General features: G+C 37.9%; 1 protein-coding gene across 1 annotated transcript; it reads left to right on the top strand.

Annotated features, from left to right (window-relative positions):
• The first annotated feature begins 3891 nt into the window (after positions 1-3891).
• Positions 3892-10233, top strand: LOC132142309 (sodium/potassium-transporting ATPase subunit beta-233-like). The gene is made up of 6 exons (XM_059552095.1): positions 3892-4122; positions 5530-5658; positions 7487-7642; positions 7883-8067; positions 8551-8634; positions 8746-10233. Exons 1-6 carry the CDS (start codon positions 4029-4031, stop codon positions 9010-9012), a joined length of 915 nt encoding a protein of 304 aa, XP_059408078.1. The 5' UTR covers positions 3892-4028; the 3' UTR covers positions 9013-10233.
• The last annotated feature ends 4529 nt before the right edge of the window (positions 10234-14762 follow it).

Here is a 14762-nt window from a genome sequence, read left to right as displayed (position 1 = left end):
ATTATATAACAAAGATAGTCTTTGTGAGGGATAATACAGTCAAGTCGGTCATTATGGCCAAAAAAATAAACCAAGATAGGATTTTTAGAGACTTGTCTCAGTTTGTATTCCAGTAATGACTAGCTGACATGTTCATTATACAATTGTTATACAGGAACTTACGAAATTAAAGATTTCTTCAGTGGAACAGATTTTGAGAAATTACAAATTACAAGCATTACATCACTTGTTCACCAATGTGTATCTATAATATTTCTTTTTGCAGTGAAAGGGTTGTCTTGTCTGAATCAGGAGAGGAATATGCACAGATTAAGCACTGTTTATAAGTTTGGACTACAAGTGAACTCCAAAACAGTTCTAAACAAATATGTCTGTGGATTTGTGATGTGAGAGGACAACAGGTCCTTAGCTGTTTGAACTCTCATTCTGACGCCACCTATTCATCACACACACACTCATCGGCCACTTTATTAGGTACACCTGTTCAATTGCTTGGTAACACAAATTCCTAATCAGCCAATCACATGGCAGCAACTCAATGCATTTAGGCATCTAGATGTGGTGAAGACGACTTGTGAAGTTCAAACCCGAGCATCAGAATGGGGAAGAAAGGGGATTTAAGTGACTTTGAACGTGTAACGGTTGTTGGTGCCAGACCGGCTGGTCTGAGTATTTCAAATACTGCTGATCTACTGGGATTTTCACACACAACCATCTCTAGGGTTTACAGAGAATGGTCCGAAAAAAATAAAATATCCAGTGAGCGGCAGTTGTGTGGAGGAAAATGCCTTGTTGATGTCAGAGGTCAGAGGAGAATGGTCAGACTGGTAAGAGATGACAGAAAGGCAACAGTAACTCAGATAACCTCTCGTTACAACCAAGGTATGCACAATACTATCTCTACATGTAGAACCCTGAAGCAGATGAGCTACAGCAGCAGAAGACCACATCGGGTGCCGCTCCTGTCAGCTAAGAACAGGAAACAGAGGATACAATTTGCACAGACTCACCAAAATTGGACAATAGAAGATTTGAAAAGCGTAGCCTGGTCTGATTAGTCTCAATTTCTGCTGCAATATTCAAATTGTAGGGACAGAATTTGGCATAAATAACATGAAAGCATGGATCCACCCTGCCTTGTCTCAACGGTTCAGGGTGCTGTTGGTGGTGTAATGGTGTGAGGGATATTTTCTTGCCACACTTTGGGCCCCTTGGTACCAATAGGGCATCGTTTAAACGGCACAGCCTACTTGAGTATTGTTGCTGATCATATCCATCCCTTTATGACTACAGTGTACCCATCTTCTGATGGCTTCTTCCAGCAGGATAATGCACCATGTCACAAAGCTCAAATTATCTCAGACTGGTTTCTTGAACATGACAATGAGTTACATGACACTTTAATCAAATGGCCTCACAGTCACCAGATCTCAATCCAATAGAGCAGCTTTGGGATGTGGTGGAACGGGAGATTCGCATCATGGATGTGCAGCCGACAAATCTGCAGCAACTGCGTGATGCTATCATGTCAATATGGACCAAAATCTCTGAGGAATGTTTCCAACACATTATTGAATCTATGCCACAAAGAAATTAAGGCAGTTCTGAAAGCAAAAGAGGGTGGGTGTGTTTGTGTGTGTGTATAAGACTGTGGGAAGTCATGACCTAATGACCTAGCCCAAAGGTTGTGGGTTTGAGTCTTGTACTGGCAGGGATTGTAGGTAGGGGGAGTGATTGTACAGTGCTCTCTCACACCTTCAATGCTACGACTGAGGTGCACCCCCCAAAAAAATTGCTGCCCACTGCTCTGGCAATGTGTGTGTTCACTGCTGTGTGTGTGCAGTTTGGATGGAATAAATGTATCATCATACTGGCCACATGTCTCATCACTTTCACATATGCTGAATGATGCTGAAAATTACCATGTGCATAATTTTACTTCAAAATCTGAATTAGCTGAAGGTAACAGTTTGTATTCCTCATTGGTTCAAACATTACAGCAGTTAATAATAAATATGTAGTATCTCTATTAAGCTTTATATTCCGCAAACATATTTTCGGAGTAATCTAAAGTATCACCTGATATATCACCTGGAACATCGGAAGAGGAAGTCATTGTTTGGTGTGATGATGTCTTATCTTCTGATCTACAACTCTTTGTTGGGACACCAGCCAGAAGAAACTTCCTGTCCTTTTTCTTTCTTTCTTTTTCCCATGGACAACTTTTAAAGTATTTCTATTTTAATTAGATTATTCCAGGATATAAGTGAAGTAGATCAATGTCAGGCCTACACTGACTATCTGTACTAGATGAAGGGCAAAGAAAGTATGTGATATATATATACTGCTCAAAAAAATAAAGGGAACACTTAAGCAACACATCCTAGATCTGAATGAATGAAATAGTCTTATTAAATACTTTGGAGTTACATTGTGTTAAGTGTTCCCTTTATTTTTTTTCTGAGCAGTATATATATATATATATTTACTTTTGGTATCAGCTGTAAAACCACAATGTCTTATTTGTTACACCTTAGGGAAACCAAACTCTGTATCTGTGTCTGTCAGGCTTGTAATGTGGACTGTCAGAGAATGATTCAGTACTTAGTTTCTCCTGATGAACTCACCTTGAGTTTGACAAATGTGATCTTGAAAATTCAGTTTTTGACATTGACTGCTCTGCCTCTTTTGTGTGTTGTATTTGTGATTCTACGCTCTGTATACATGTAAACACTGTTCCAAGGTGGTTCAGTGCTTGTTCAAGGGTGTGTGGGTGGGTGGGTCTTCATGCACCTCTGTGCACTTGTAAAGGTGCAAAAGAGTGTAGCAATCAATATCACCTAATTTCTAGAAACGTTCATGCCCTTTCTTCCAATTTTCCTATGTTTTCGAATCATCCTACATTTCTTATTCCTACACTTTTGTATGTACATTTTTAAACAGTTTTATGGTGTTCACTGTTCCTCATAGTATACATATAGCACACACACAAACACACACAGATATACAGATAGATAGAAACTGAAAATTAATGTGAAATTCAGACTTTCTTAGCATTTGATATGTCTATGTTTAGCTTAAATATTAGCAGAACTCACGCTGTGTGAACAAGTCTGTACGGTTTTGTTTTCCAGCATGATTTGAGAGTGATACAATGCTTCAGTGAAAGTAAGGACATGTGAGCAGGAGTTAACTTTTACAGTTAATGAAGTTCAAATGTGCTCATTAAGTAGCTCAAAAACGGTGCCTGTATCTTATATCAATATTACATTTTTCAGTTTCCATGGAGAAATGTTGTGAAAAACTGTATATATAGTTCATATTTCACTTCTGACAACTGTTTAACTGGCTTTTTATTGTTCATTTCAGATACCTTAGATTGTTATACATTTCAGCGCAGTTGAAAACTTGTATATTCAAGAGTGGTGTTGAAAAGACAGCCTGCAGTAATAGATTAATTACACTTTTTGTAACAACTTGAAATGAATTAGCCTATAAAAAAAAACATGCTGAAACGTATAAATTACACGTTTAATAGCTAGAAGGACACACATTGTTATTACATAATGATGAAAACATTTTCCAGTGTAAAGACACGCAGGCATATGTCCATCCATTCGATTGAGCTGTCTAAATATCCTAAAAACAGGCATCCTAGATCCGTTTCTCCACTTTTTGGCGCTGAACGCGGCTCTTGCGTCATGGGCTTTTACATCACTCCTTCACAGCGGCTTCTACGTCTTTTTACGCACCCCTATTGTAAAGTGATTCCCACCCCAATTTCGTGAGCTGCACGACCGTGCTACGTAACTGGAGGTTCTGTTTGTGATTTGCGCTGGGTCGCGGTGGGCGGGACCCGGGCGCTCCGCTGGATATATTACGCGGGGCACCTTGGAGAGAGTCGGGTACGGCTCCATGTCACGGTGGGATTAGTGCTCCAGGAAGGGGTGTAGTGTTCCAAAGGAGGCAAGAAAGGAGACAAGAGGGAATTCGCTGCCTAGGGGGAAAATCAAACCTTACAGTTTACCATGCCCGCTCAAAATAAAGATGAAGGAGGATGGAAGAAGTTTGTATGGAATTCAGAGAAGAAGGAATTTCTGGGACGCACCGGTAGTAGTTGGTGTAAGTATAACCTATTATAGATGTTGCATCGACAGTATTTCTACATTTCAGCACGTTGGATAGCACTGTGATGCCCGTCATCGCCGTTTCTATAGCAGCAGGTACCGATAGACTGCCAGTCTGGTCACGAAGCAACCTGTATGATTTGACTTTGCAGCAATCGTCTCACGGACTTTCATATATCGATATTCAGGCTGAACGCACGATTTGCAGTAGTAACGGATGTGTTCTGATGATTCGAAGCATTTTTAATAAGTAGGCTTATTTGTTGCTGTTTGTCTCTATCCTACATGTTTCTTTGAGATCACTTAGTCTTTAGACACGTATTTTGTGTTCTATTTTTTTTTCTTCTAAATATTAAGATATATGAATATATAATGAATGCTCTGCCTGAATTTCATACACTGGAGGAGCAAAAGGTCAACAAAGCACGGCTTCAGATTATTGAAGAGTACGATATTTGCTGCTCAATGCTAAAATGAAATTAAATAAAAATGATTTTCCTCCTCAGAAATAAATAATTAATCAAATAACGAGATGGTTAAAGGCTTGTGTTTTTAAAAAAAAGCTGATTGTTTCATGTCTGTGGATGCCATGAAATCAATCAGCATATCATTTAATTAGCATACTTGTCATTTTTAACGTGATACACTTGGAAAGGGTTAAAAATGCATCATTGTTCAAGGTGACTCAAGGTGAAAGGCCTAGTCTTTTTGGTCTGACTGCTTCATCTAAGGTTGCACTTAATACTGATGTCATGTATTTAAGGCAGCAACAGTTTCTAATTAATCCCTTCAGTGTCTAATGATGCCTAATGTCTAACTCCATTGGCTTGGTAAGTAACTGAATCTGCTTTCTACTTCATATCATTTCATTTCTAAGCATCTATTGATTGTGTCTATGACAATATATGACCATACTGGTTTTACTGCTCTGCGATGCCCCTACACATTGTTGATGTTTGATACACTGAGATTACTCATCATGTCCTGCCATGCTGGCACCTCTGTATTTTCTCTGTATGCTGGTATGGTGTCAGCAGATTCGTCTGTTTGATGACGTAACATCAGTGCGATCAGACTGTTCCAAGTAGTCATTTCCAATAATACTTTCTTTTATGTACCAATTTAGTGATGTATATGTATAAATATAAGTTTTATCATTAGACTTCTAGACTCTTCCGGTACACATTTGAGGATTAGAAGTGTCTTTTCTCAAAGGAAAGAACACACTTGCTTAACTACATAGAATTTTCAAGCATCAATTCAAATCTAAAATTATCAATAGGCACATCTATAATAAAAAAAAAACTATCATCATTAAATACAGTAATGACATCAGAATTGCTACTCAAAATGTCTTCACATACTAAAATATGTCCCGTCTCTTTTTGTTTTCTCTCCACAGCAAAAATCTTCCTCTTCTATCTCGTCTTTTATGGCTTTCTGGCTGGGATCTTCATCGGCACTATCCAGGTTCTCCTCCTCACCCTGAGCGATTACAAACCCACCTGGCAGGACAGAGTAGCTCCTCCAGGTAACAATTCTATTGTGGTGACTGTCCTGCCTTTTATATTTTTCTTATAAAATGTATTGTGAGTGTAAATTGAAGTTGAAGTAATATCAAGGGGTTTTATAAAGCCCTAGGGGATCATAGTGGAACTGCATGGGGCCAAATTAAATACGAAGTGTACAATTAAACAAAGAAAGAAAGAAAGAAAGAAAGAAAGAAGAAGAACATTTTTTATTATTTTTTATTAAATTAAATTTTTTACTCCAAAAGTTCATGTTTAATTCAATGCGTAACTTGCATTTTCTTTTTAAATAATTGTCAAATTTACTAGCAAATAAAAAACAAAAAAACAAAAAAAAAATTCTACCCCAATTTTTTTATTTTAATATTACGTTTTATATACAAACAAATAGTTTGTATGTTGAAGTATCTCCTATTGAATCAGGGAGTTTTGCATCATTTTAAACAGATTTAAACATCATTTTAAACAGATTTTAAACAGAGGTCAGTGGTGAATTGGGTATTTTCATGCAAGATACATTTTAATGAACAACAATTTGTATATGTGATTTCTTTATGTGATGATGTATTTTTCTGCTAGATCATTTTTTTAAAAGCCAAAACAAATTTTGCTTTCATTAGCCTACATACAATATCAGGGGGTTCTTAAGGTCATAGATTTTGCCAACCCGTCTGGTTCCCAGATGAGGGCTTGGACTCATTGTTCCTGTCACATTTGCTGTTCCTCTTGCAGTTTAAAGTGAGGCTTGAAGGGCTGGATCTGTCTGACAAACATTTGGTGGGTTCAGAGGCCAGATCAAGGGCTAGGAGAGCACTGGGCTTTTGGGGATTGATAATCTGACCATTTTACATCACAGCTGATATATTTCACATATTCTTGGTAGAACAGAAGGCATGTGAAGTTAAGGGGAAACTGACTGACTATGCCAACATATTCCTTCCAGACACATTAGAACTATGAAGCACTTTGTAGAGGAACTGATGCCTCTCCTCTTGGCAAGGCTTATTTAGGAAAACTGATCATGGGAAGCATCAGGATGATTCAAAACATGTATTTCAGAATTCAATCTCTTTTTCCCTCTAACAATCACAGTCCTTCTATGATTTATTTACATCTCTGAGTCATTCCATCGTTCAAGCTTTGTGTTCTGCAAACTGTTTTCAGGACATACTGTATGTCACTTGTCATTTTGTAAAAAAAAAAAAAAGGAGGGAATTTGATTTCATTTACAATGCAGAACCAGTTATCAACCAGTTTCTTCAGATAAGCTTTGTTCATTTGTCAGATGGATTTGAAGCTCACCAGCCTTTACGTACTGCTAATTTTGTTTCGCATAATTTCATATTATAAAAGGCAGTTACTTTGTGAAGATTAATGCAATTCTAAAATTACATAAAGTATTAAATAACAGGGTTGCATTATTTTGCTTATTAATTTTAATAAAGGAAAAAATAACATTGTAGATTGTTATCTCTTAATATGATTGTAAAAAGTTTAGTAGATGCACATTCGATCACCAAATTTAGAAACATTCTTTTGCGATTTGCCAAAGAAATTCTTGCATGAATCATTTAACATTTCGGGGAGGTTAAACAGCTGTTAGAGGTTAAACTGATGTTAGTTATGAAATTTCTGAAGGCACACTTTATCAAGACTTGACAGAATTCTTCAGAATTGCACAATGATTGCTGATATTGCACAGGAGAATTAGGGACAAGATTTTAATACATACGAGTCAAATGAGAGAACAACTCTGTCTCCTAAAAAGCAAAGAAATGAATGCTAATATATCTGAATTATTGGTATTTGTGTTATTTTATCTGTGCACAGGGCTCTCTCACCACCCCCGTTCAGACAAGGCTGAGCTGATCATCAGTCCGGAAGATGATGATACCTACAGGACATACGTCAAAGCCATGAAAGAATTCTTAGAATCTTATGACACAGAAAAACAAGCGGACCCAGAGAAGTTTGAAGAGTGTGGAGGTACTAGATTACACCTTTGTCTTCCGTTACTTGAGTCCCAAAGTAATATAGATATATTCCCAGTAGGATCGAGGTTTCATTAGCCTAACAATTGTAATATTCACAAACTAAATAAAATATTGTTTACTGTTTTTAATTTCATTTATCTCTTTTTCACGTCCCACTAGAAAATCATAATTATATATAAAACCTTTACATTATATACCAATATATAATGTTTATTGTTTTCTATTTTGACAGATCAACCCGGGCAATACAAGAACAGAGGTGATCTAGAAAGTGACATGGGTGTCAGAAAGGCATGCCAGTTTCAGAAATCTTTTCTAGGACCCTGTTCTGGCGTTGAAGATCGTAATTTTGGATACTCAGAGGGGAAGCCCTGCTTGATTGTCAAGCTCAACAGGATTGTAAACTTCAGACCTAAGGTTTGTTAAATACATACAAAAATATTCACAAAATGTTTGCAGGATCTTGCATTTCTGTAGCCTATGAATGAATTGACGTAAGGTTAATTTTTATAATGCATCAGCAAGTTTCTTGTCTTTTAAAATATTATGTAAATGCTAATATAAATACAATGAAACATACTATTATGTATATGTATACTATTTTTTGTTATTGTGGTTGAATTTGTTTATTATTCTTTGTTGTATTGTTTTTCTTAAAAAGTATTTGTTTTATTTAATAATAATAATAATATTAGTAATAAAATATTATTATTTGTTGCTGTATTTGTTTACTTTATATTATTTTATCATTTTTCTTACACAGTTTTTTATTATTAATCATTTCTTGATCATTTTATTGATAAATATTGAACAATGCAGAAAATTTACCATATTTTTTAACCTGTATCATGTTGCATGCAAGTCTCATGTTCTTTTGTTCTTTATTTTTCTTTCTTTTAGTCACCAGCATCAAACGACAGCATTCCAGAAGAGGCGCAGCACAAAGTCCAGCCCAACGTGATTCCTATCCACTGCACAAACAAGGTGAGCGATCATTTCCCTGCTTGACTGAATACTCTCAATTGCTTTGTAAAATAGTAAAATGGTTGCTGACTGGCAGCATGTATTCTCTGGTCTTCTCTGAAACACCTACAGAAAGAAGAGGATGAAGGTAAGCTCGGTGAAGTGAAGTACTACGGTATCGGAGGAGGCTTTCCTCTTCAGTATTACCCCTACTACGGGAAGCTCCTGCACTCTCACTACCTGCAGCCCCTGGTGGCCGTCCAGTTCGTCAACATCACCCCGAACACGGAGATCCGCGTGGAGTGCAAAGTGTTTGGGGAAAACATTTATTACAGCGACAAGGATCGCTACCAGGGACGATTCGATGTTAAAATCGGTGTCATGACCAAATCAACATGACCTCTGAACAGAGTACCTCCTCTCTCTCCCTATTTAAAGGCAAACTAAGGCCCCTCTTCTGACTTGAGATACAAATGCACCAGAGAGAAGTTTCTCGCCGGTCTTCCACAGTGTTTAACCGAGGGGATGTTTTTTTGAATGTACAAGTGTCTCATGTCAGAAAGAGGCCTCAATTTAGTTTAGGAGAGATTACTTAAAAAAATAAAACAAACAAACAAAAAAAATATTAAAAGATTATTTAAAAACACTAGTCTAAAACAACATACCGTCTTACATATGTGGGACCTAACATTGTCTGTACTCTTTCCTTCAAGCTTTCTACTTTCAGTCTTGGGTTAGAATGTAAACACCTGGAGGATTAGCCATAGCATAAAATATTTATTCTACTACCAAATGAGAAGTGTCCATGATCAAAGGGGCATGTTGTTTTACTGTAAATTACATTTCCTCTACCGATGTAGCCAACACTGTTTTGTCCCTCTTGTATTGTATTGCTGCCTTGTGTGATTTCCCTATATTTAGAACGTGCACAGTAGTTGCATATGTAGGTTGTTTTGAGCCATGCTATGTGTGTGATTCAGCATCATTTGTCAAATGTGCCTACATATATGTATAGTTACTTAATGGAAATACACTGGCCTCTTAACATTGCCTTTCAGGGGTATTGATGTTCTATCTTTGCATCTTTTAGGTGTATTAGGTGGGTAATGAACCTTTTTTTCCCCTAAAATCACTACACTGTAGGAGGGGAAGATTGTACTTCTCTATTAATAATTCGTTTTCTCTGAATGTAGATGTTGCCTTTGGTTTTATGGTGTCATTCACGTGTGGAGGGAACCGCTATACTGAAGCTTTGATTTTTGTTTTTACATCTTTGTTTTCTTCCTTGCCTTGTCATTCTTCTTCTTATTGAAGACGTCACATGGCGTGGTTGAATGTTCTAAATTTTAATATTTATTAAGTGGTGACCTTAATCTGTTCTTGCACATGCTCATTCTCGTCTTGAATTCATGAACTCGTCATGAATGTTACCAATGCCAAAGCCATTAAAATTAATCTAGATTTTATCAGAAGTAATGCAATACCCTGTCCATCGGGATGTTTTGTAGGTGTGCGCAATCAGTGTCAAACACCAGAAATGTCAAATTTCACGAGTCCCACAAGCTCTCATGTTGAAACTGAACTGGAAAAGACTAACCAAAATAAAACTGAGACTCTCAAGTTGTGGTGTTTTTATTTTATAAAATCTTCTAAGATATCTTTTTAATGAAGGGTCATTTTAAAATGTTTATGTTTATATTCTCTGACAGTGTTGAGTTATACAGTAATGTTAACCCTGCCTGCTTTAAACATTTTTAACATGATTAACAGTTTCAAATTTATGTAAGTAATCAAAGAGTAATCAAATCTAGTCAGTTACATTACTTTACTAAAGTAATTGAAATAGTTACACTGCTTATTACATTTTAAATAGGCTAACCTTTAATCTGTTACCTATAACATTTCCAAAGTAACCTTCCCAGCACTGCTTGCTAAAACTAATTCTGATCATGAATGATTACAACATGTAAAAAACATCTTTCCATATCAAGAGTTGCATAGGATGATTATAAGTTTATTTAAGCACATTGTGGATAAACATTTTAATCATGATATGTACAGTATTTGGCAGACACTCCTGCTGATGACATTAAAAGTTATAGTGCAGACAGAAAAGAGCGAGAGATGAGAGTCTTTCCAAATGAGACTAAAAACGGCTCTCATCAGGGCCCCTGCTGGGATGAGATAGTAAACACCCAGGTTCCTCGTAAGATATTACCAAACTTTTCTTTTTTTATCTGAATTTTGGGTCTTGATGAATCAAAAAAGTGTTTTCGCACCCAAGATGATCTGAGGGCACAAAGCAAAGCCACCTGATCTCATATGTGTAATGTCAACATGAGTCTCACGGTGAGCAAAAATACTAGCGTATATGATGTTTGTGTACGAGAGAGTAGATAGGAGGAGGATATATGGATGGTAATTACAGAATGAGCAACTTTCATATGATGCAAACTTCTTTTCATTAATTAAAAGTCGCTTTAAGGGCCACATAGCAATCATTACCACAAAGATATGCCACAGCTGATTCCAATACACGAGTGAAACACTTATTTGAGTGGCAGTCCAGCATGCAATAAATAATGCTTCAATCATGAATCTTGCATTAATAAAACACTTTTTTTAAAGCTGCATTCTGTTGAAAAATGTTATATGTACTATAAGTTGCCAAAGTAATGCAGAAATAATATTTGATAGGATGAAATTTGATTCATCTTGACAAATAATACAGCAATCTACCTGGGATAAGACACAGATTGTATCTTTGTGAACTGTGTATTCTTATTTTAGTTGGATCATTACTATTAGAGGAAAGAACAATAGTGATGCACTTCCTCCCATTGTTTGCTACGGTATGTGCCTGACCATGGACTTTTAGAGTTTTTTTTTATTTTTTATCCTTCCCCAGTCTCAGTACTGGTAATTTCCACTGGCAGAGTGGAAAATTAGATTTCCACTGGAAAATCTAATAGTTCAGTTTTATCCATCGCACCCAAAGATAAACTGCAGTGCTTCACAACTATAGGACAGGAAGAGCTAAATAAACTTATCACTGTATCTAAACCAACAACATGTTTATTAGATCCTGTACCCACTAAATTACTAAAAGAGTTGTTACCTGTAGCCGAAGAACATCTTCTCAATATTATTGACTCTTCGTTATCTTTAGATCACGTCCCAAAACCATTTAAGCTGGTGGTTATTAAGCCTCTTATTAAGAAACCAAAAATAGATCCTAGTGAACTGGCAAATTATAGGCCTATTTCAAATCTTCCATTTATATCAAAATTTTTTGAAAAAGTTGTGTCTGCTCAATTGAGCTCCTTCCTGCAAAAAAATGATCTGTATGAAGAATTTCACTGAAACTGCACTTGTTAAAATTACAAATGACCTGCTTCTTGCGTCAGATCAAGGCTGCATCTCATTGCTAGTTTTACTTGATCTTAGTGCTGCGTTCGACACCATAGATCATGACATACTCATAGATAGATTACAAAACTATACAGGTATTCAAGAGCAGGCTCTAAGATGATTTAGATCCTACCTGTCAGATCACTAACATTTTGTTTATTTAAATGGGGAGTCATCTCATTTATCACCAGTAAAATATGGAGTGCCACAAGGATCCGTCCTAGGTCCCCTTCTATTTTCAATATACTGTACATGTTGCCCCTTGGTAATATTATTAGAAAATACGGCATTAGTTTCCACTGTCATGCTGATGATACTCAGCTATATATCTCAACGAGACCAGATGAAACTTCTAAATTGTGTTAAAGATGTAAAAGATTGGATGACCAATAATTTTCACCGATTAAATTCGGATAAGACAGAGATATTAATTATTGGACCAAAAAACAGTACACAGAATCTTGTAGATTACAATTTGCAATTAGACAGATGTACTGTTACTTCCTCTACAGTCAAAAATCTGGGTGTTATATTAGACAGCAACTTATATATAACCCTGAATCAACAAACAGAACTAACAAATATTGCTACAAGTGTGATTGCATCATATAACACTTGCTGTTAATAATGTTCATCGTCTGGCTGAATACGTCTTGTATTAATTTTTCATATGCACACAAACTGACAGTCACCACTTATAAGCTACTACTAAATATTGTAGAATCTAAATTTTCTGTAAAGTTGCTTTGTAATGATTTGTATCGTAAAAAGCGCTATACAAATAAACTTGAATTGAATTGAACTGAACAGAGAATGGTACACTCAATGGCGGAGCCAATTCTGGCAGTTTAAAAGGCTTCAAGGCACATCCAAATTCACTTACTGTCTCTCGAGATGCCTTCACTTGATACATTTTTAAGTGACAGTGAGTGAGTGGCATGATTTGTAGCCAAGTATGGTGTTCCATACTCAGGATTTGTGCTCTGCATTTAACCTATCCAAATGCACACACACAGCAGTGAGTAGTCACACACACACACACATTCTACATTTGTCTAGAGAGATATAATAACATAGATTGCTATTTCCATATGCACTGTTTTCACATTAAAAGTCATCATCGCCTTATTTTCATTCTTGAAGTAAACCTTTTGCCTGTAAGATTATTAGATTTAGTGTATAGATTTTGGACTGTTGCATTGAATGTGAAAACATAATAGCATGGTGCTTTTTATCTGGTTTGTGATCGGGTTTATTTCCTTTTCTAGGGAACTTCGAACTGCGTCCTCTAGGGGTTGCGACGGGGAACACCTCGTCGTGACCCGTGTCTGAAGCATACAATGAAAAAACACCAACGCGTTGGCCGTCGACAGCCTCTGACGTCACTACCGGCACGACTATAAATAAGCGCCCGGAGAGCACGTCATTTATCTTCTTCGTCTTCATTGACTGTTTTGTTTGAAGCGTGCATTCAGAGAGAACGACCACGGTAAGAACGATCTTTCTCTGTTTATCATGGCATCCACTAGTAAGGCGTTTAGACAGTGTGTACATCCGTGTCGGCGTTATTTGACACCCGATGACACACACAGTCTTTGCGTTTCTTGTTTGGGTGAAGAGCACGCACGCGATGTCCTTGAGGGGGCTATCTGTGTGCACTGTGAGCGTTTTTCTATGAAAAAGCTCCGCTCTCGTCTGTCTCTTTTTTCGAGGAAAGAGGGACGGCCGTCTGATTCCCGCGGTTCAGGACCCGCCGCTGCTGAGGCACGGAGGAGAATGAGCTCGTGGGGATTAACAGATGGAGCTCGCTGAGGAGTTTAGAGAGGGACTTTCCCTTTCGCGCTCTTTGGTGGCAGATGAGAGTGAACTTCAGGAGGAAGATGTGTTGTCATTAACCCTTTCTGATACTGAAGTTAGTGCTTTGCTGGGTTCTGCCCAGGAAGAGAAGGAGATGTTTGAGGGTGGCGAAGAAGCTGAGGCTGTGTCTCCTCAATCCTCCTGCCCTGCATATGTGGAGCTGTTCGAGGTTATGGAGCTTGCCATGGCAAAGTTGGATTTGCCATGGAAGTGTGCCAGCAAAGTGACGCTGCGAGGTCGTCTCGACGAGCGTTATTTGTCTGACCATAGCCCTCCAGCCCATTCTTGCCTGATTTACATGCAGAAATTGAGAAAGAATGGAAGAGGCCGTTTTCTTCTTGCATTCATCGGTTTCAGCATACGAGTTATGCCAATATCGAGGCAATGCGCGAAAACAGCTATGAGTGGATGCCCCCTGTGGAAGAGACACTAGCTAGCTATCTCTCTGTGGGGGAATCATCCTCTCTTAACTCTCCCTCTTTGCCATCTAAGCCCCTCCAGGATACATCCCGCTTAAATGGCAGAGCATACGCAGCAGCAGGTCAGGCTGTGGCTTCATTGCACACGATGGCAGTGCTTCAGGCTTATCAAGCTGACTTGCTGAAGGACCTGGATGAAGGCAAGGGCCTTTCAGCTGATCAGGTCGCCAAGCTGCGCCGCACCACGGACCTCTCTCTTCGTGCTACCAAGCAGGCCGCCTCCGCCATGGGTAGGTCTATGGCGGCCATGGTAGTAACAGAGAGACATCTGTGGGTGAACCTGGCAGACATCGGGAAGAAAGAAAGGGGCTTTCTTCTCGATGCTCCGGTCTCGCCTTCCGAATTTTTTGGTACCTCCATTGAGACAGTGGTCGAGAAGTTCAGGGAGGCAAGGATGCCTTT

Source organism: Carassius carassius, chromosome 6, assembly GCF_963082965.1.
Source record: "Carassius carassius chromosome 6, fCarCar2.1, whole genome shotgun sequence".
In the NCBI taxonomy this organism is placed as follows: Eukaryota; Metazoa; Chordata; class Actinopteri; order Cypriniformes; family Cyprinidae; genus Carassius; species Carassius carassius.
Note: the sequence above shows the minus strand (reverse complement) of the source record. Positions and strands in the feature narration are given on the sequence as shown.